The sequence below is a fragment of the Agelaius phoeniceus genome, chromosome 16, assembly GCF_051311805.1.
Source record: "Agelaius phoeniceus isolate bAgePho1 chromosome 16, bAgePho1.hap1, whole genome shotgun sequence".
Classification (NCBI taxonomy): domain Eukaryota; kingdom Metazoa; phylum Chordata; class Aves; order Passeriformes; family Icteridae; genus Agelaius; species Agelaius phoeniceus.
In genome coordinates this window covers 985,049-1,006,040 of record NC_135280.1, presented here as the reverse complement: position 1 = coordinate 1,006,040, position 20,992 = coordinate 985,049, and the positions used below count along the sequence as shown (strand labels likewise).

The 20,992-nt window shown below is 59.0% G+C and overlaps 2 protein-coding genes across 12 annotated transcripts in view; one reads left to right on the top strand and one right to left on the bottom strand.

Moving 5' to 3' along the window:
* Window positions 1-407: 407 nt before the first annotated feature.
* SLC5A11 (solute carrier family 5 member 11) lies at window positions 408-17,683 on the top strand. The gene is made up of 16 exons (XM_054643475.2): window positions 408-861; window positions 4,463-4,630; window positions 5,401-5,472; window positions 6,006-6,110; window positions 6,262-6,321; window positions 6,790-6,894; window positions 8,495-8,600; window positions 9,561-9,641; window positions 10,085-10,290; window positions 11,056-11,191; window positions 11,480-11,587; window positions 11,847-11,997; window positions 12,671-12,839; window positions 12,912-13,127; window positions 14,626-14,758; window positions 16,020-17,683. Exons 2-16 carry the CDS (start codon window positions 4,499-4,501, stop codon window positions 16,232-16,234), a joined length of 1,995 nt encoding a protein of 664 aa, XP_054499450.2. The 5' UTR covers window positions 408-861; window positions 4,463-4,498; the 3' UTR covers window positions 16,235-17,683.
* ARHGAP17 (Rho GTPase activating protein 17) overlaps window positions 17,629-20,992 on the bottom strand; it is a 42,685-nt gene continuing 39,321 nt past the window's right edge. For 2 of the 11 annotated variants that reach the window (XM_077187075.1, XM_077187078.1), the window contains 2 exons: window positions 20,049-20,093; window positions 17,629-18,726 (listed from right to left, as the gene is read on the bottom strand). Coding sequence is in view for 6 of the 11 variants with exons in the window: in XM_077187078.1 (XP_077043193.1) it covers window positions 20,086-20,093 (8 nt within the window). In the remaining 5 variants the exon portion in view is untranslated. Of the gene's footprint in view, window positions 20,094-20,992 lie in introns of all 11 variants that reach the window. The other 9 variants (XM_077187076.1, XM_077187080.1, XM_077187072.1 and 6 more) reach the window with 5 other exon arrangements.

Genomic DNA, 20,992 nt, shown 5'->3' with positions numbered 1-20,992 from the left:
TTTCTCCTGTGCCAGGGCCTCTCCACCCTCACAGGGAAGAATTTATTCCCAATATCCCGGCTAACCCTGCCCCTAGCAGGTTCAAATGCCCTTAGTGGGTCACCTGCAGTAAAATCCCTGCTGGTAACTTCAAGGCTGGGACAAGGATTGGGCTCGTGAGGGCACAGTGCCCATTCTCCATCCACCCTCCAGGCTCGTGGGTCACTCCTCAGCAGTGCTGCTGGGATCTGGGCACCCCAGTTCTGGGGATTTCTGAGCTGCTCCTGCCATGGTCATGGTGCTGTGAGGTCCCTTTCAGCATCACTCTCTGTGTGCTTTGGCCCCGATGGTTTGTCAGGGTTTTCAGGCAGATGATGCTGAAGACAAACCTCCAGCCTGTTGCCAGAGAGGGACTCGGTTCTGGGATTAACCTCCAGGCTCAGCAGTGCTACCAACCCCAGCCCACGGCCGGATCCTGCGCCCTGCGAGGCTCAGGCACAAACACTGACACAGGACAGGCTGGCAGCTCCTCCCTGTGCCACGGGCTGTCAGCTCCAGAGGACACCAGCCCTGATTTTTTATTGTTCTGTGTGCCTCGCATAGAGCACAGATTGCTTAAGAGAATGGCACTCCGTGGAGTTTGACCCGGGAGCCCTGATAGTGAAAATAATGCACTTCTCACCAGAGCCACGGGAGACCAAAAGAGTAACTTCGGTCAATTAGTTTAACTTTGACTATAAATATTCCTTCTCATCCCTTGTGACCCTGTTAACAGCTCCGCTGGCAAACCCCGATTCTCTGGCAATATTTAAGCTGCCTGTCAGTTGGCAGAGCCCTGCTGGTGCCCGGCGCGGGGAGCAGAATAAGACCCAGCTGAGCGCAGTAAGTTCCCTTTCAGTTCTACCTCGAGTCGGGAGCTCCGTCGGGTTCGGGGAGCTCTGCCGGGCCGCCCTGGGCCCCCGCGGGCCGTGCTGGCCGCAGGAGGCGGACGGAGCTGGGGATGCTTTAAAATCCCCCCCGAGGAGGCACCGGGAGCCGCGGAGCCTCGGAGCCACGTGGGCTGCGCTGCTGTTGATACAGCGCCGGCCGAGCGCTTCATTCCCATGCCACGGCTGTCCCTGCTCACAATCTCTGGCGAGGAAAGCGCCGCCGCCTGTGCCAGGCACCGGGGGACAGCGGGCTGTGAGCGGAATGCACAACACGGGCAAAATTTCCACTGGGCCGCGGCCGAGCCGGGATCCGGGAACCCGCGGCGGGAGGGGCCCTTGCCTGCCCCGGGAGGAGCCGGAGCGGCACCTGCGGCAGCCCGGGAGTGTCCCTGCCCTCCCTGCGGGGCATCCGCCATCCCTGCCCTCCGTGCGGGGCATCCGCCATCCCTGCCCTCCGTGCCCCTGCCCTCCGTGCGGGGCATCTGCCATCCCTGCCCTCCGTGTCCGTGCCTCTGCCCTCCCTGCGGGGCATCTGCCATCCCTGCCTGTGCCCGGGCAGGGAGGGCACCTGCCTCTGGGTGGGACTGACAGACACGGCTGTCCCCCGTGTGCACACCTCTGGGAGGGACAGACAGAGCTGTCCCCCTGTCCGACCCGTACGGAAGGACAGACAGCCGCAGCGCTGTCCCCCTGTCCGACCCGTACGGAAGGACAGACAGCCGCAGCGCTGTCCCGCCCCGGCTCAGCCCCGCTCTCCCCTCGCTGTGCGCGGCTCCGCAGCTCCGGCCGAGCCCCGGTGCTCCCTGCGGGTCCCTCCCGGCCCAGGAGATTCCCCGATGCGGGTTCGGTGCCGTTCTGGGACTCTGCTCCGCGGGAGCCGGGCTGGAAGGAGCCGGGGGAGCTGGAGGTGTGGAGCAGGGTGAGCGGCTTCCCAGGCTGCCATACCAAACCCTGTTTGTCCTTCCCTAGTCAGGGGCTGGGCGTGCCAGTAAAAACTCAGCAGCGGCCAAGACACATTGGCCTTAAAGAGGTGAGAGAGCAGCGCTCTGGCCATCAGAGCATCCCTGCCAGGAGGGAGCAGGGATCCAGGGGGATCCAGGGGCTCATAAAGCATGGAGAAGGCTCTGCTGAGTGTCCCCAGGGCCAGCCTGGTGCTGGGACCACTGCCCTCAAGCAGATCACGGCTCCCTACCAGCTCTGATCACGAGGTGATGGAGGCTGCAGGGCCAGGATGCAGCTCCCAGCTGTGGGAGGCAGTGCTGGGATGGGTCCTGCCCTGGGAACTCCTAATTTATTGCCCGACCTTTGGTAAAGGGATGAGCCCAGGGGTGTGCAGGACACAGGGCAGGCCTTGCCCTCCTCAGCCTGCAGCTCCTGCATCCTCCATCTCCTGCCCCTGTGCTCTCCTGGCTCACTCCCCTGGGCAGCCCTTGCCCTCCTCAACCCCCAGCTCCTCCATCCTCCATCTCCTGCCCCTGTGCTCTCCTGGCTCACTCCCCTGGGCACTCCTTGCTTTATCCTTCAGCTCCTCCATCCTCCAGCTCCTCCCTGTGTGCCCTCCTGGCTCACTCCCCTGAGCAGCCCTTGCTTATCCTCCAGCTCCTCCGTGTGTGCTCTCCGGGCTCACCCCCAGGGCAGCCCCATGGTGCCACCAGGGCAGGAGTGTGGTTGGTCACGCTCTGGGTGAGTCCCCAGGCCCCAGGTGAGCTGAGGGCAGGCCCAGCTCAGCCCCACACCTGTTCAGGGCTGTTGTGGGACCCGTGGGACAGGAGCTGCCCCGGGCTGGCTTTGCTGCCCTGGGCTCAGAGGCAGAACTCGTCTGACAGCTCGTGATCCGAGCGTCCGTGCCGGCTGTCCCGGCGCCCTCGCCACACCTCCTGCAGCCTTCTGGCAGGGACAGCCTATAAGTGTCCCCTGACAAGTGCAGGAGAGGCCAAAGGAGCCGGCCAGACGTGCAGGAAGGGAAGCAGCAGGCACCTGGCCCAGGTGTGCAGTGACAGCAGGGCTGGCCTGGCTGCAGGGCTGTGACTGCTCCTCCTGGGAACCCTCCTCAGCTCAGCAGGGTAAGGAGCATCCCAAACCCGCCCTGGGCAGGGTAAGGAGCATCCCAAACCCGCCCTGGGCAGGGTAAGGAGCATCCCAAACCCGCCCTGGGCAGGGTAAGGAGCGTCCCAAACCCAAACCCGCTCTGGGCAGGGTAAGGAGCGTCCCAAACCCAAACCCGCCCTGGGCAGGGTAAGGAGCATCCCAAACCCGCCCTGGGCAGGGTAAGGAGCATCCCAAACCCGCCCTGGGCAGGGTAAGGAGCGTCCCAAACCCAAACCCGCTCTGGGCAGGGTAAGGAGCGTCCCAAACCCAAACCCGCTCTGGGCAGGGTAAGGAGCATCCCAAACCCGCCCTGGGCAGGGTAAGGAGCATCCCAAACCCACCCTGGGCAGGGTAAGGAGCATCCCAAACCCACCCTGGGCAGGGTAAGGAGCGTCCCAAACCCGCCCTGGGCAGGGTAAGGAGCGTCCCAAACCCGCCCTGGGCAGGGTAAGGGGCGTCCCAAACCCTCTCTGGGCAGGGTAAGGAGCATCCCAAACCCGCCCTGGGCAGGGTAAGGAGCATCCCAAACCCGCCCTGGGCAGGGTAAGGAGCATCCCAAACCCGCCCTGGGCAGGGTAAGGAGCATCCCAAACCCGCCCTGGGCAGGGTAAGGGGCGTCCCAAACCCGCCCTGGGCAGGGTAAGGAGCATCCCAAACCTGCTCCGTGCAGCCCCCAGGCTCCTTGGGGACTGACTGTGGCCACTGCTGAGCCAGGGACAGCCCAGGTGGCCTTGGCTGCCTCTCACCTCCTGTCCTGCTCTCAAAGTGTGCCTGAGCTGAGGCAAGGAGGAAATGGGAAGGAATTAATTCATTTGCATTAATCCAAACACCTGACCAAGCTCCCTGCCTGGAGTTCATCCTGCCCCTTCTGCCAGGGGCAGCTCCAGGGGATGCTCCAGGGATCCCACAGTGCTGCCACACCTCAGTTGGGTGTTTCTGGAGAAGAAAATGGGTTTTTGTATTCCTTGGTTGCCAGTGTCTGCTCCTGGCAAGGAGCAGGGGACAGTTTCCAGCTCAGGAGGAGACCCAAGTGCTCTGTACAGGCTTGGAGCTCTTGCTGTGGCAAAGGAGGAAAATGCCAGCACTGCTGGGGCCGTTCATGTGCCACCACTCCCTGCTGGCTTGTGAGGGACCCGTTTGTGGCAGCAGCTCCTCACTGGGGCCAGTCCTGCCCTGCTGCCACCTGGGCCCCCAGGCTGTAACCCCAGCTCTGCTCCTTCCCTCTGCCTGCTCCAGCTGCTTTCACCTCCTCTCTAAGGCCCCCATTTCTCACCAGTCAGAAACCAGCAGGAGATCCAGCAGCCCAGCTGGCAGCATCTCCCCATCACAGCAAGACACTCATGGATGGGGCAAATGCCAGGGCCTGGAGCCTGCCCAGAGCTCTGGCAGCACCTCAGCACCCTGAGCTCCTCACACCAGCCCCACCTGCCCAGGGCTTTCCCTGGCCACCCCCCATCCTTCCACAGGTGTGTGCAGCAGGCCGGCGGCGTGCCCAGGCAGCCATGGAGCCCAGCAGCGTGCCCCCAGCCTCTGTGACCCCCTCGTGGGACGTGTTCCCCCAGCAGACCCTGGAGCCCGTGGACATCGCTGTGCTCGTGCTCTATTTCCTCTTCGTGCTGGCCGTGGGGCTCTGGGTGAGCAGAGCCCTCCAGAACTCCCGGTGTGCTGATGAACGGGGCTGCTCTGCCTGGGATTGGAGCGCTTTCCACTGCACTCAACAGCTGCAGGGGGGAGTTTGCAGGTCCTTGTCCTCTCCCCAGCCTGGGAAGTGCCTTCACTGTCCCTGGGGAATGCCCAGGCCTGTGTTAGCCAGGGTTTGAGAACCCTGGTGAGGAAGAGGCTGTCTGAGCACAAACTGTTGCTAACAATGATGTTTTGTTCATCCAGGAAGGAACTGCTGCCCTATAAATCACCTGTGCTTGTCCACAGGGGTCCTGACAGCAGATTCCTTAAATTATTAGCATTGTCTATATATAATTAGGGCAGAAGGACATCCTTTGGCATGGCTTTTGTGGCAGCCTGGCTGTCGGGAGGCAGAGGGGAATAGCTGCTCCCTTTGGATGTGGTGCACAGCTCAGAGCGTTGCAGGGACCATCTCTGGGGCAGGGGGAGTCGCATGTGCAATGCCCAGCATTCCTCCTGGGTGCTCCTGACACCCAGGCATTCTGCAGCTCTTGCCCAGAACTGCTTCCCTTCCTTTCTGACCCGGAGGGATGGGTTTGCTCCTTCCATCAGGGTGCGAGGTGATGGAAAGCTGCCCTAGGGCTCAGGGCACTCCCTGGCCCCGGGATCTCCAGCAGCCAGGGTCCCTCAGGAAAAGCCTTCTGTTGCAGCTGGGGGCAGCTCGGGGGCTGTGCAGGGCAGCCCTGGCGAGCCCTGAGCCCGTGCCCCCGTGTGCCCGCAGTCCATGTGGAAGACGCAGCGCAGCACCGTCAAGGGCTATTTCCTCGCCGGGGGACAGATGGTCTGGTGGCCCGTGAGTAGCCCTGTCCCCCTGCCCACGGCCCTCTGCCACCCCAGTGCTGCTGCTGGGGCAGTGCCTGCGCCTCCAAACGGGAACAAACAGCCAAAGGTTCCTCCTGTGCTTCGCCAGTCTCGTGTTGGGGAGGCTCAGCCCAATGCCCCACAAAACCTGGCTGCTCCTGGAGGTTTCCACAATTCCTGGGGGTTCCCAGCACGGCCACAGCTCTGTGCTGAGCCTGTGCTGGCTGGGCTGGGCTGGTCCCTCAGCAGTGCTGATGCCAGAACCTGACACTTCCACCTGCTCCCCCCACCTTCCCTGCTCACCCACAAGAATTGGATGCTTTGCAAGCAGGATGGTCCTGAGCACAAGTGGGCAGTGAATGGGGAAAGAGGCTGGAGAGAGGTGCCAAGGCCACTGACCCTGTAGGGAAAAGAAGAAGGTGGCAGAGGCTGATGAGGATTGCTCTGTGTCCTCCACAGCCAGGAGCGGGGACAATTCCCTGTGCCCCCGTGCCAGGGCCAGAGCTGGTTCCTCCCTTTCCCCAGGTGGGCGCATCCCTGTTTGCCAGCAACGTGGGCAGCGGGCACTTCATTGGCCTGGCGGGCTCGGGAGCTGCCTCGGGCATTGCAGCCACAGCCTACGAGTGGAACGTGAGTGGGCACGGGGGGCTGAGCCCTCGCTGCCCTCCCTGTGGGCTCAGCCTGCTCCTGCTGCGGGGCTGGCAGTGCCCAGCTCTGGGGACACTGGCCCAGCCCAGCCTGGAGCCCCTCTGACCCAACCCTTCCCTTCCCTTCCTGGCAGGGGATGTTCTGTGTGCTGGTGCTGGCCTGGCTCTTCCTGCCCATCTACATTGCCTCGGGGGTAGGTGGGGATGGATATGGGATGGATATGGGATGGATATGGGATGGATATGGGATGGATGGATATGGGATGGATATGGGATGGATATGGGATGGATGGATATGGGATGGATATGGGATGGATGGATATGGGATGGATGGATGGGCTCCCTCCACTGCTCCTGGCACTGTTCCCCTCCCCTGGCTGGGGTGGCAGAGCTGCTGGCAGGGGCTCAGGCTGCTGGCAGGGGGCTCAGGCTGCCCCCAGCCCCTGGCAATGGGCAGAGTCCCCCCGAGCACGGGGCTGGGCACTCACAGTTGATGGAGAGCCCTGTGCAGCACCGCAGCAGAGCCAAACCCCAGCCCAGGGCAGCCCCTCCTGCTCCTGTGCCACTGCAAACACCCCCAGAGATCCATGGGGAGCCCCTGGCAGCTCTGGGGGTGCCCCAGGGACTGTCCCCCCCTTCCCTCACTGCCTGTCCCTCTGTAGGTTACGACCATGCCAGAGTATTTGCAGAGGCGTTTTGGAGGCAAAAGAATTCAGATATTCCTGGCCATTCTCTACTTGTTCATCTACATCTTCACCAAAATATCTGTAAGTAGGAAAAAGAAAAGAAAAAGGGAAATGGATTGGGTTGAATTCACTTTGGAAATGTGTGCTGAGCAGTGAGGCTGAGAAATGCAAGGAGTGGCTGTGCCTGGATGAGCAGAGAAGGGTTTGTGATCAAAAGGAAGGGGACTCCCAAGGAAGAGAGACTCTGTTTTTTTTGAGGAACTACACAAAAAGGAGTGGCTTCTCTTTTTTTGCTCAGCTGGCACCTGAATGCTTGTGACACCAGGAGGGAAAGCTCGTGGCAGTGTCCTGAGCAATAGTCCATGGACAGTGGGGCTGGCAGGGTGGATGTGCTGGCTGTTAGATTTTGCACCCCTGGCAGCTCCCCCAGCTTCTCCCCTTTGCACGTTGATTGCCTGTGCAGACACAGGTGCTGTTATGGCAGGATGGAGAGGCTGGGACAGGGCTGGAAGAGAAGTCTTCATTCCTTTATTGCACCTGTTTGAATAAATAACTGAATGAAGCCTTGCACAACAGCCTGGTGGCTGTTCATTAACTGGAACAGACAGATCCCTGCTGGGGATTTTCCTGTCCTGGGGGGGAACACAGTGTCTGACCCTGCCTGTGAACCTCCCAAAACTTCTGACAGAGGCTTGGGGTGCCAGGACACGGGGAATGGCTTCCAGTGCCAGAGGGCAGGGCTGGGTGGGGAACTGGGCAGGAATTCTTCCTGGGAGAGAAGTGAGGCACGGGGTGCCCAGAGCAGCTGTGGATCCCTGGCAGTGCCCAAGGCCAGGCTGGACGGGGCTTGGAGCACCCTGAGAGGTGTCCCTGCCATGGCAGGGGGGGAATGGAAGGGATTTAAGGTCCCTTCCCACCCAAAGCACTCCAGGGTTGTGTGGGATGGATGTGAGTGCTGGGGAAGGCTCAGCTTCTCCTCTGGATCAAATGGAATGAATCCATTTCCACCTGCTGGAACGTCTGAGGGCAGCTCCTGTGCTCAGGGTGTTCTACCCCTGCCTGCCCTCCCTGGGCCTGTCCTGGAGCTCTCCTATCCCATTTTCAGCTGCTGCAGAGCAGGTTGGGCAGGGCTGGCCCAGCCCTGGGGCCACTGTGCTGCTGGTCCCCCTGTCCCCATGGCAGCAGGGACAGTTCAGGGGGGTTTGCAGGGCAGATTCCCCAGGCCCTGCCCAGCCCAGCTCCCCCACCCCGAGCTGGGCAAGGAGAGGAGCTCAGCCCAGCCCCTGTCCCAGGGCTGGGCACGTCCCTGCTCGTGGCACCCCTGCCATCCCCTGGCTGTCCCTGCTGGGAGCAGCAGCAGTGACCAATGGCTGAGGAGGGGTCCTGGGGCTGGGACCATGAACAAACCGGGCTGGTCCCAGGAAAGGGGGGAATGGGAATGTGCACACTGGGAGGGGCTGGTGGTGCTGTCCTGCAGTGTGACAGTGGCTGTGCCATCCCTGCAGCATGTGTCACTGTCACTGTTCTGTCCCCGCAGTGTGTCACTGTTCTGTCCCCTCAGTGTGTCACTGTCACTCTGCTGTCCCCACAGTGTGTGTCTGTCACTGTTCTGTCCCTGCAGTGTGTGTCTGTCACTGTGCTGTCCCTGCACTGTGTCACTGTCACTGTTCTGCCCCCGCAGGTGGACATGTACGCCGGGGCCCTGTTCATCCAGCAGGCTCTGCACTGGGACCTGTACATCGCCGTGGCCGGGCTGCTGGCCATCACTGCTGTGTACACCGTGTCTGGTGGGTGCTGGGGACACTCCTGCACTGACCTCACCCTGCCCCAGACCCTGCACTGACCTGACCCTGCCCCAGACCCTGCACTGACCAGCACTGACCAGCACTGATCCTTCCCCTGCCCCTGCCCTGTCCAGACCCTGCACTGCCCCAGTCCTGCCCACCCAGCTGAGACATCCAAGTGCCCCAGGCCAGGCTGGACACTGGGGCTGGAGCACCCTGGGACAATGGGAGGTGTCCCTGCCGTGGCAGGGGTGGCACTGGGTGGGCTCTGAGCTCCCTTCCCGCCCAAGCCATTCCAGGACTCCATGGTTCATGCCATGCACCATGTCCAGCCTGGTTTTGCCATGAGTGTGGACATTGGGGTGGGAAGGCAATAGAAAATTCACCTTTTTAGGAAGAATTGCCAGGTGAGGGTGAGCGAATGCTCCTCAGAGGCTGCCTCAGGTGGGTGCAGGTCTGCTGTGCCTCAGGAGAAGCCCTGCAGGGCATTCCCAGGGTACATTTCCCTGTTTCCCCGGAGGTGTGAGGGATTTGCAGCACAATGAGCCGTGTAATGCAGAAAGACTCCAGGCTTGGATGCCCTTTCAGGGCTTAGGAGTGGCCAAATGGAAAAGAGCCACGCAGAAACCCCAGGCAAATAAAGGTTATTCCTTTCCCACTGCTCGCCCCCAGTGATGTAAAATCACAATTCCCTTTTTTCCCTCTCCTCCTTTTTTACAGCTTGGGCTTTGTTTTAAAACTTTTCCACGTATTTCCCGTAGAACTGCTCCTGCTTTTGGCCTGTAGTGACAAAAGGGTGACTCATGATGAGTCAGATGCTGAGGAATTGCAGAGTGCCTCTGGGCCAGGCTGCCCCCAGCACGGACAGAGCCCCCAGCCCGGGGCTGGGTTTGTGCTCAGGAGCCTGTGCAGGGTGTGGTGCTGTGCAGAACGAGCCCAGCTGAGCCCAGGTGTGCCCTGCAGGTGGCCTGGCAGCTGTGATCTACACGGATGCCCTGCAGACCCTCATCATGCTCATCGGGGCCCTGTCCCTCATGGTCTTCAGTGAGTGCTTCCCTGGGCCTCTGTTGCTTGCACTGGGACAGAAACCTCATCATGGGGAGAAATGCTTCTCTGGGAGGGTGGGCAGGCCCTGGCACAGGTGCCCAGAGCAGCTGTGGGTGCCCCTGCATCCCTGGCAGTGCCCAAGGCCAGGCTGGACACTGGGGCTGGGAGCCCCTGGGGCAGTGGGAGGTGTCCCTGCCATGGCACGGGTGGGATGGGATGGATTTTGGGGTCCCTCCCAAGCCAAACCGTGGCAGGGTTCTGTGATTCCACAGGAGGGGCAGCACCTGCTGCAGTGTCTGCCCCTCCCCAGCCCCCTGGGAGAATCAAGAGCTGCTGATTGTTTAGGAATGCTCCTGGAGCATCCCCACAGCAGCCCAGAGGCTGCAATCACAGTCCTGGCCCAGGGGGATGCACTAACAGCTTCTCATGACCCATTCCAGGTTTCATTGAAGTCGGTGGCCTTGAAGGTTTGCAGGCAAAATACTTCGGTGCCATCCCCAGCATCCGTCAGGAGAACAGCAGCTGTGGGCTGCCCAGGGCCGATGCCTTCCACATCTTCAGGGACCCTGTCAGCTCTGACCTGCCCTGGCCAGGAGTCCTGGTGGGAATGACCATCCCCTCCCTGTGGTACTGGTGCACAGACCAGGTGGGTGCCATTGCAAACCTGGGGGCTGCCACCTCACCTGGACTGATTTTCTGAGGGGGATCATCAGCAAAATCTCATTTGACCATCAGCAAAATCAGATCTAATCAAATCAGTCCTAAAGAAGGAAATCTTGGTATGCACAACTAAATATTAGTAATCCTCTCCATGGAAGAGGGGGTAAGAACACGTTTGTGTGTTAATCCCAGTCTATAAAGAAGTCTTTTGTTTGTTTGTTTGCTTTTTAACTTGATCCTCAGTTCCTCGTGAACCACCTGGGAATTTCTTCTCTCACCTTTCCCGGTCTGGCTCTCCTCCCTCCCAGGTTCCCCCTCAGAGCCCTCGAACCCCTCCTGCTGCCCCAGCTGTGCCCTCCTGCTGCCCCAGCTGTGCCCTCCTGCTGCCCCAGCTGTGCCCTCCTGCCCTCTTATTGAACTCTGCCCACTCCAGCCCTGTCCTGCTCCTTGGCCAGGCTCCTCCACAGGGCCAGGGAAGTGCCCAGAGCAGGGAGAATGGACAGCCCTGGGCATGGGTAGGTGAGGGTCCGGCCCTGCAGCACAGAGCGCTCCCAGCTGGGCTGGAAGGGCACAGAGCGGTGCCTGTGTTTCTGAAAGGAGCCAGGATCCACAGCAAGGGCTCCAGAGCACAGCCAGGCCCTGTGATCACCCTCTGAGACCTGCAGAGTTCACTGGAGATCAAAGTCAGGAGGACCCATCCCAGCCAGCCCCGGCTGCTGGCAGCCAACCAGAGCCATTCCTTCATTCCTAGGTCATTGTTCAGAGGTCCCTCGCTGCCAAAAACCTCTCCCACGCCAAAGGAGGCTCCTTGATGACCTCCTACTTGAAGATTTTGCCCCTCTTTATGATGGTAATGCCAGGCATGATCAGCCGGGTTCTGTTCCCAGGTAAGTGCTGGGGGAGGGATCTCGGAGCTCTCCCGCTGCCCAGGGCTGGGGAAGCCTTTCCTGGTCAGCTGGGAGCTTCCAAGGCACCAATGCCCCACACGTGGAGAAATGTCCTTCCAGGCAGGAGCTGGATGCTGCCAGAGCAGCCCCAGCCGTGCCTGGGCTGGCCTGGCCCAGAATCACTGGCTGGGAGCCCCAGGCTCTGCCTCAGAGAGCGACTGAGAGCAGAGGAGGCTGCTCAGGGACCCTGCTGCGCTGCTGCCTCTCACTGCCCGCTGCTTCTTCCAGACCTGGTGGCTTGTGCAGACCCAGAAATTTGCCAAAAAATCTGCGGCAACCCCTCTGGCTGCTCTGATATTGCGTACCCCAAGCTGGTGTTGGAGCTCCTGCCTGTAGGTAAGGGCCTGGTGATGGCTCTGGCATGGTGGGGCTGGCACGTGGCAGCCACAGGCGCCTGGGAGGGGGGCTCAGAGAGGCCAAGGGCCTGGCACTGCCATTTAGAGGGGTTTGTGTGGGATGAACCTGCCATTGCCATTTTGAATTGGAGCTAAAACCGGTTTTAAAAGTCTGTTCTACCCACAGGAGACCTGGAGGCCACCCTGCAGTGGAGCCTCTGAGGGTTCCTCAGGGTGGCTCTGCCTCTCCTTGTTGCCAGGGCTCAGGGGCCTGATGATGTCGGTGATGATAGCAGCCCTCATGTCCTCCCTGACTTCCATCTTCAACAGCTCCAGCACCATCTTCACCATGGACCTCTGGAAGCACCTCCGGCCTCGCTGCTCCGAGTGGGAGCTGATGGTCGTGGGCAGGTGGGCACAGCTGGGCACAGCTGGATGGGCAGAGCCTGGTGCCAGGCACAGCTGGGAACAGCTGGGATGGGCAGAGCCTGGTGCCAGGCACAGCTGGGATGGGCAGAGCCTGGTGCCAGGCACAGCTGGGAACAGCCCCTGAGGTGGCACCACCTGCCCAGCTCAGGCAGGACTGCAGCAGAGGCTTTAGGGCTGTGGGACACCTTGGCCACCCTGAGCAACAGGAGAAGCAGGGCCTTGTGGTGTTGTGAGGTCCCCAGGACAAGGTGAGAGATGAGAATTCTGTCCTCCATGTTCTCAGATGGCTGATTTATTTTGTGATATTATATTTTATTAAAGAATGCTATACTCAAACTATTCTAAAGAAAGAGAAAGGATACATCAAAAGGCTTAACAAGAATGATAGTGAGAGCTTGTGACTGACTCAGAGTCTGACACAGCTGATGGTGACTGGTGATGAATTAGGAACAATTCACATGGAACCAATCCAAGATGCACCTGTTGGTAAAGCATCTCCAGCCCACATTCCCAAGCAATCAGATCATTATTGTTTTCATTCTTTTCTGAGGCCTCTCAGCTTCCCAGGAGAAAATGCTGGGCCAGGAGGGTTTTTCAGAAGATCTCACGGTGGCAGGGCCGGAGCTCACAGGAAGGGCCTCTGTGTGTCCCGCAGGGTGTTTGTGCTGCTGCTGACCGTGGTGTCCATCCTGTGGATCCCCCTGGTGCAGGCTGGCCAGGGTGGGCAGCTCTTCATCTACATCCAGTCCATCAGCTCCTACCTGCAGCCGCCCGTGGCCGTGGTCTTCATCCTGGGCTGCTTCTGGAGGAGAGCCAACGAGAAGGTACCGGGCCGTGCTGGCCCTGCAGCCCTGCTGGGCGCTGCTGCAGCGCTGAGCCCTCCCTTGCCTCCCCAGGGCGCGTTCTGGGGGCTGCTGCTGGGGCTGCTGCTGGGTGGGGTGCGCCTGGTGCTGGATTTCATCTACCCCGAGCCGCGCTGCGGGCAGCCCGACGGCCGGCCCGGCGTGGTCAGGCACATGCACTACCTCTACTTCTCCATGGTGCTGGGGGCCACCACCAGCCTCACCGTGCTCCTGGTCAGCCTGGCCACCGAGCCCCCGGCCCCACAACAGGTCTGTGTCCCCCCTGTGCGTGTCCCCTGTGCGTGTCCCCTGCGTGTCCCCTGTGTGTGTGTCCCCTGCATGCTCCCTCAGCCCTCGATGCCTCCCTGGGTGCCCCTCGCTGCATCCCTGGGGGGAAACAGCTGCAGATGGGAGCCCTGCTCATTGCTGGGTGTGGGCACACCTGGGGCACTGAGCCCTCCTCTGCTGCAGCCCCTTTGCTGCTCCCTCTGCTCTGGGGCCCATAAATCCCACCCTGGACACTGGTCCACAGTAGATTGCACCAGGAGCTGCTGTTGAGTTCAAGGGTGTGTGTTCCATCCATGACAAATTGGCCTTTTCCCCCTCTATTTCCCAAGAAATTCCAGGTCTGGGTCATCTTTACCAGCTCTCTTACTAACTTAGCAAGGACACATTTTTACTCACAGAAGGAGAAGCCCAGTGCAGGGAGCACCTCTCCCCTGGAGCAGTTTGTGCTCCTTTGGCTGTTTTCTGTAGGTGTCCTGGTGCTGAGGCTGCAGGAAGGCCCTGAGGGCAGAAAGGAGGGGCAGGGGGGCTGCAGAGCTCACACAGCAGCTCATGCTATTGCTCCAGGACAGGACTAACCCTGAACCCAGAAATGCCCAGCAAGGGAGGTGCCTGCAGGTGTCTGATCAGCCCAGGGCTCACCTGCCCTCCCTGTAACAGCTTCTCCTCATCTCCAACCTGAATCTTTCCAGCTTTGTGTGGTGCTCATCCCTCTCTATCCACACTGCCATTGAGAACTTCCCTCTATAATGAATCCTTTAGATATTTGAAGAAAATAACCCCTATTTCCCACCTGCTGTCTCTCAGCATCCCCACTTCAAGCCAGCCCTCCCCGGCCACAATTTCTGTTTCATTTTGCCCCTCCCTGACCTGTCTGTGCCCAGGGACAGTCCTGCACGGAGCTGTCCCCTCGGCACAGACCTCACAGACTCATTGGCTGGAGGCCAAGCAGGAGCTGCCCAGAGGATCCAGCCCTGGCAGAGTCTGCAGAGCTGCCCGGGGCAGGGGGGGATTCTGGGTGCTCTGAGCCCCCTTGGTGCCCAGTGGGTGCTGAGCAGCCCCCTTGGTGCCAGTGGGTGCTGAGCAGCTCCCTTGGTGCCCAGTGGGTTCTGAGCAGCTCCCTTGGTGCCCAGTGGGTGCTGAGCAGCTCCCTTGGTGCCCAGTGGGTGCTGAGCAGCTCCCTTGGTGCCCAGTGGGTGCTGAGCAGCTCCCTTGGTGCCCAGTGGGTTCTGAGCAGCTCCCTTGGTGCCCAGTGGGTTCTGAGCAGCTCCCTTGGTGCCCAGTGGGTGCTGAGCAGCCCCCATGTGGCTCCTGAGCAGCCCCCTTGGTGCCCAGCGGTGCTGAGCAGCCCCCTTGGTGCCCAGCGGTGCTGAGCAGCCCCCTTGGTGCCCAGCGGTGCTGAGCAGCTCCCTTGGTGCCCAGTGGGTGCTGAGCAGCTCCCTTGGTGCCCAGTGGGTGCTGAGCAGCCCCCTTGGTGCCACAGATCCACCGGCTGACCTGGTTCACCCGCGGGGATGCCCCGGCCGGGCAGGAGCTGGCAGCAGCCGGGCCTGGCCCCGCCAAGGAGCAGCTGGAGCTGAGCCCCGCTCCCGAGAGCGGCCCCGAGCCCAGCAAAGGTCAGTGCCCACAGCCCCGGGGGCTCCCACAGCCCCGGGGGCTCCCAACGGCCTGCAGGACAGGGAACCTTAGAGCTCCTTCCTCTGAACTCTGGAGATTCGGGGTGTGCTGAGAGAATGGCAGAATTAAAGACCAGAGAATGGGCTGAGCTGGAGGGACCCCCAGGATCAGCCAGCCCAGCCCTGGCCCTGCCCAGACCCCCAACAACCCCACCCTGGGCATCCCTGGAGAGCTCTCCAAGCCCTCCTGGAGCTCCGGCAGCCTCGGGGCTGTGCCCATTCCCTGGGGAGCCTGGGCAGTGCCAGCACCCTCTGGGGAAGAGCCTTGCCCTGAAATCCATCCCAAACCCCCTGGCCCAGCTCCAGCCATGTCCCAGAGCAGAGCTGGGAGCTGCCCCTCGGGAGGAGCTGCAGGGCACAGTGAGCTCTGACCTCCATCTCCTCTCATCCAGGGCCAAAAAGGCTTTACCTGACATTGCACCTAAGCAGGAGCTCAGTTTCTTTTCCAGCTCTGGGTGGCATTACAGAAGCTTCAAACAAAGGAGCTGGGTGGGATACGGAGCCATGGCCGCTGTCCCATGGCTGGTGCTGTGGCACCTGCTCCCAGAACTGGCTGGAAAAGGGGAGGGTGGAGGAAGACACAAAAATGTTGATGAAACTCCCTCTCTGTTTTGCAGCAGTGTTCTCTGATCAGCTCTAGCAGCAGGGAGAGCCCTGGCAGAGCAGTGAGGGAGGATGTGCACGTTTTAAAGCTCGTGCATGTTTTAAAGCTCGAGCCTGTCAGGATTGGGCACAGGCCTGTGCAGAGCTGCCCGTGCATTGCAGCCAGGATTCCCTCCCCTGTTTGTGCCAGGCTCAGCCCTGTTTGGTACCGTGTCAGCTTTGCTGTGACAGGCTGTGGTGAGTTAGGGAGTCACGGTGCAGCTCCCCTGGGACACCAGCGTTGCCTTCCAGCATCAATGATGTGCCCCGAGGCTCTGGGGAGTCCAGGCTCCAGGTGTGGCAGGGATGGGCTGGAGCAGCGCTCACCCGGGGGCACCAAGCAGCTTCAGCTCAGGTTTGGGGTTTGGGTGATGGTGACCATGGCTGCTGGGAGAGCAGGAGCTGAGCTCAGAGCTGCAGGGAGGATGGGCCTGGTGCTGCAGGGGTGCCAGTGCAGAGCACTCCGTGAGCAGAGTGCTCAGTGAGTGAGCCCAGGGCTGTGTGTGTGCAGCACACCCTGCACTGCAGCACCAGGCTCCTTTCCCATCTCCTGTTGCAGGTGCAGCCGAGGCCAAGGGCAGCTCCAAGCTGCTGAGCACTGTGCTGTGGCTCTGTGGCATGGAGCGCAGGCAGGAGGGGGCTGAGAGCCTGCCCAGGGCTGAGCCCCTGCCCGTGGCGTCCCTGGAGGAGGAGCCCCTGGTGAAGCACATCCTCAACATCAACCTGCTGCTCTGTGTGTGTGCTGGGGTCTTCCTCTGGGCCTACTTCGCATAGCCAGGGGGAGGCCGGGCACACGCCATCAGCTAATCCTAACTGGTGTAAATATTAATGATTAGCAGAGGGTTAATGTAATTCTTAATGCTTTCTAAATTTTATTTCTTTATTTAAGACATTTTAAAGACGTAATATTTTCCTTATTTCTAATGGGGGCCTGGCTGTGCCTGGGCCGAGCGCTTGGTACTGGCACTGTCAGACCCCACCTGGCACCAACCAGCTGAGGAAGGTTGGTTTGGTTATTTTAAATATTTAATTTTGCTCTTTGGCCTTAGAGCACTGCCTGGAATTCAGGAAGCCTGGAATCTCTTCCTATTTATGCCTCTATAACCAGCTACAACCACTTGGGTCCCCTTTGGTTCAGCTCCTCTGGCCTTGGGGGACAGCAGTGACCCCTCGAGTGCCCAGAGCAGAGCCAAGGGCTGTTCTCTGGGCTCTGCTGTGCCTCTGGCTCAGCTGTGCCCGTTCAGCTCCTTCCCTGTGTGCAGTGGGTGCTGCTGGTCCTGTCTGGGAGCTCTGGCTGAGGTACCACCACTGGCACTCCAATGGCAGCACCAGCACCAGCACCAGCATGGAAACTGCCCCACAGCTGCTGCTGGGGCACCTGCAGGACCTACACCAGCAAAACCACCAGGTGTGCCAGGACAGGGGTGCCCAGGGCCAGCCCCTCATGGCCTGGGCACCCAGAGCCCTTCTGGGAGTGCCTCAGTGGAGAGCCCTGGGCTGGGCACCATCCCTGGCCCTGGGGCTGGGCACCATCCCTGGCCCTGGGCCTGGGCACCATCCCTGGCCCTGGGCCTCATGCAGCTGCAGAGAAACATTAAACAGTGAGATTTGGTCCCTGCCTGCCTGGAGTCTGTGGGACTGGGGGGCTGCCAAGACCTCTGGGCCCCATGGCTCTCCTCCAGGTTGGAGGAGGCTCCTCCTGGAGCCCCTCAGCTGCTCTGGCTCCCTGCTCCCCTCCCCAGATCTCAATAAACACTGCAGGGTCGTAGCAAAGCTCACCCCCAGAGCTGGCAGGAGCACCTGGAAACCTGCAGCAGCCCACAGAGTCAGGAACTGCTCCTCTTAAAGCACAGAAAGGGAATTGGTCTGGGGGAACCTTTCTGAGCCTGTGAAACGCTGCTGGAACCCCTAGGGGAGAGAGGCACTGACAGTCTGGGGGATAAACATCAAAATCACAGGACGGGGGCCTGTGGCTCTTCAAACTGAATCTGCAGTTACAAAGATTTGTTACAGGGCTGCTGTGGTGACAGAGGAAGGTCTCACAGTGCTCCCACTGAGGTCCTTAAGGGAAAACCAAGCTGAGCAGTCAGGGACTCCACAGTGCAGGGGAGTGCTGTGACCTTCAGGACCCAGTGGAAGCCACAAAACTAGAATAAAGATGCCTTAAGTTGACAAAAAACAATCTTTAATTTTATAAATGTTCACTCAACTTCTGAATCCAAACAGCTGTTTCAAAGTTCTTTCAAAATTCAACCGTTTTCAACAAAAGCACAAACCCCATTTCCACGGTTTCCTCGTGAAACAGTTGCCAGTTGCACATGAACAAAGCAGGTTAATACAAATAACTATGAAATCAGGGTAAGTACTGCTCCTAAGTAGCAATGAAATGATTAAAGAGACAGAAGTTCCTCCTACAGCACGACAGTCCTTCAAGGCACTGGATGCATCCACAGTTCCACAGGTGACTGAGAACCAGCAGTCACCACCAGCACTGGGGCAGGGTTTGGTTCATGGCTTGAGGGGAATCTGCAGCAAATCCGAGAGGGAATGTCCCCTGGGAGAGAGGGAATGTCCCCTGGGAGAGAGGGAAGGTCCCTTGGGAGAAAGGTCCCTTGGGAGGCAGCTCCTGGGACGGGCTAAGAACTACAAAGAACCTCTAATGGTGCCGTGAGGATTATTTCCCTAATACAGACATGCACTTTAAATAACTAATAACGTTCTGCTTCTTATTCTTTTGGAATTTCTGCTCATACCACCTGTATCAGCACTGACCACGCTTCCTAGGCGAGTTCCTGTAGGAATTCATTCCTTCCATCCAAGAGTTTGAAAACCGTTGTCCAGACCCAGATCATTAAACTTCTTCTGAGGGCGAAACCTGGCCAAAGGCTGGGCTCCGTTTTCTGAGAGGTCTGCTCCAAGCTGGGCCAGCCTGGAGCTGGGTGTGGTGGAGGCCCCAGCTGTGCCCAGCTGTGCCCAGCTGTGCCCTGCTGGCAGAAGAAGCCTTTCCCTGGAAGGTCTGGGGGTTTTCCCCCGCAGGAGCGGGAAGGGGCGCAGAGCGCGCGGTCACAGCGCCGTGCTCTCCGTGTCATTGTCAATGTCCAGCAGCAGGTGGGTGTGCAGCTCTCTGCCCAGCTCTGCAGGAGGCTCTGGAGGAGGGTTTGCAAGTGGCTCTGGAATACTGGAATTAGAGTCTGCACAAAAAGGGAACAGCAGTTTAGCAGCCGGGCCAGGGCCAGCTCACTGAGTCGGGGCTTCCTGGGCATCTCCTTGGGCAGAGAAGGGAGAGCAAAGATCAATGAAGGCTCTGGAACAGAGCTGGCCCCTGGGGCACGCAGTGCTGAGCCCAAGTGAACAGCTCAGACTGCTCCTCCTACACAGCCTGGGCCAGGCCTGGGCAGGAACACAAACCCACTCCTTCCTGAAGGAGGGAGGACACCGAGCCTGGTTTAGGGTCAGATTCCCAATGCCCCTGAGAGCTACTCTGGACTTTCATGTCAAAACACTCAGCAAAATAATCTGGCACCCAAATCATCCACCAGGGAACACCACCTGTGACTCTGAGAAGCAACAGGAACAAGGATGGTGTCAAAAGGAGGCAGAAGTTATTTACACCAAGTGCAGATTGAACCTCTCTCCTGTGTGAACAGGGCATGCCATGGTCTTTGCCTCTTCTGAGGAGAGGAGGATTTTATTCAAGGTGTCAAAAAAGGATCTCTGCTGCATCTCTGGTGACTGACCGCCCTGGCAGCTGGAATTATCAGACCAGAAAAATCCCCAGCAGCTCAAAAAAGGGTAACTGAAATCTTGTCAGGATTTTGGAAAGCTGATTTACAATGTGCCATGACATCCCTTACTGCAGTCCAGCAGCTGCTCCACATAGGAAATAATTTAGATCACTTAGATCAACAAAAAAATCCAAATAAATGCCTTGTTTTCAAGCACAGGAGGTGCAGACAGGCATCCTAGAGAGACTGGGACTCGTAACTCAAGCATGAAAACCTGAAGTTAACCCAGAAGTTACTGCAGAAAAGCTCAAGTTGAAGGTTTCTGAGCTAAAGACCTGGAGGAGGGGAAGGCAGCCCCTGAGCCCCCCAGCCTGCAGGGATTTGGGATCCTGCAGAGAGCAGCTGCCATCCCACCCTGCTCTGGCCTGGCATGAGCAGGAGCTTCAGCCACAGGACCCCAGGACGGTTTGGGCTGGAAGGGACCGTAAATCCCATCCCACCCCACCCTCTGCACGGGCAGGGACACTGCCAGCAGCCTGAGCCCCTGGAGCAGCTGCTCTGGAGGCTGTGACACGGGGAGGGAGCGCTGGTGGCACAGGACAGGGCACAGCGGCAGCCCCTGCACGAACACGGCAGCTCTGGGTGTGTGCACAGACACAGCACGAGGTGAGCGTGGCCAGACACACCAGGAGCTTCACATTCTGCTCTCCAGGGCTTAGTGGGTTAATGGAGCAGGGCAGCCCCTCTCTGGCCATGCCGGGCACACACACAGCAGGGCACTGGGGGGGTTAGTAGTTAGCACACACATCATTAGCAATTAGCAATTAGCAACAGTGTCGGCCAATCAGGGGCCTGTTCCTTACCATTGCACTTGCCAATACAGTTCCTACTGAATGCTGGTCAAACATCTGGATTATTTAATAAAACCTTTGATTAGAATATTCTAGGGCTTCTTACTCGAACACCATAAATAGAATCTGAGGCATTACTAAAGCCCAGTACATGGACAAAGGAGTTAACAGTGTCCTGAGGACAGCTCAGGATTCCTGTTCAGGGATCATTATGAGGTTTGCAGGCACCTTAATTTTGTTCCCTCATTCCACTTGTTAAGGTTCAAATTAAAACCAGCAGCTGCACGTTGTGAATTAGTGAGTCTGTAAGTGCTTGTATGTGCAGGTGTGAATATTAGAGCAGACACTCTTATGTGACAGGTGGTGGTGTTAATTCAGATTATTAATGCTTTAAAAACACATTGATCTGGAAAAGGTGGATGCTTTAGCACGGAGTGTACTGCTGGAGGTGAGCCTGGGTGTCACTTCAATCCTCCCAAGGGGATTTTAGCTGAACGACCTGGATCTTCTAGGTCCCTTCACCAGTTTTGGAGAGAATCCTCCCTCAGCAGCTTTCCCTTCCCAGTTTTCCTGCATGGCAGCTCCCATGCTGTGTTTACAGCACACACCTGGGCCAATCTGCTCTGCTTTGCAGCCCCCTCTGGCAGGTGCCTGCCGTGCCCAATTCTAATGAAGCAGCCCCAGCTGGATGTTAATTACAAGAGAAGGATTTCTCCCATTACACTGGGGTAAAACAAACCCTCCCTGTCTGCTGTCATTGAAGCAATTTCCTCAGAACCAGGAAAACCCTAAAATGAAAATAAATATGGTCAAACTGTGAAACACTTGGAAATTTAGATTAAGTCTTTCCTTAGTTTGACTCATTAGCACAGCTGCTGCTGTTAACTTCATTGGGAAGTGCTGGCAGCATTCAGAGCCACTTCTGACTCCAGCTTGGGAATAAATTATCCCCGTAT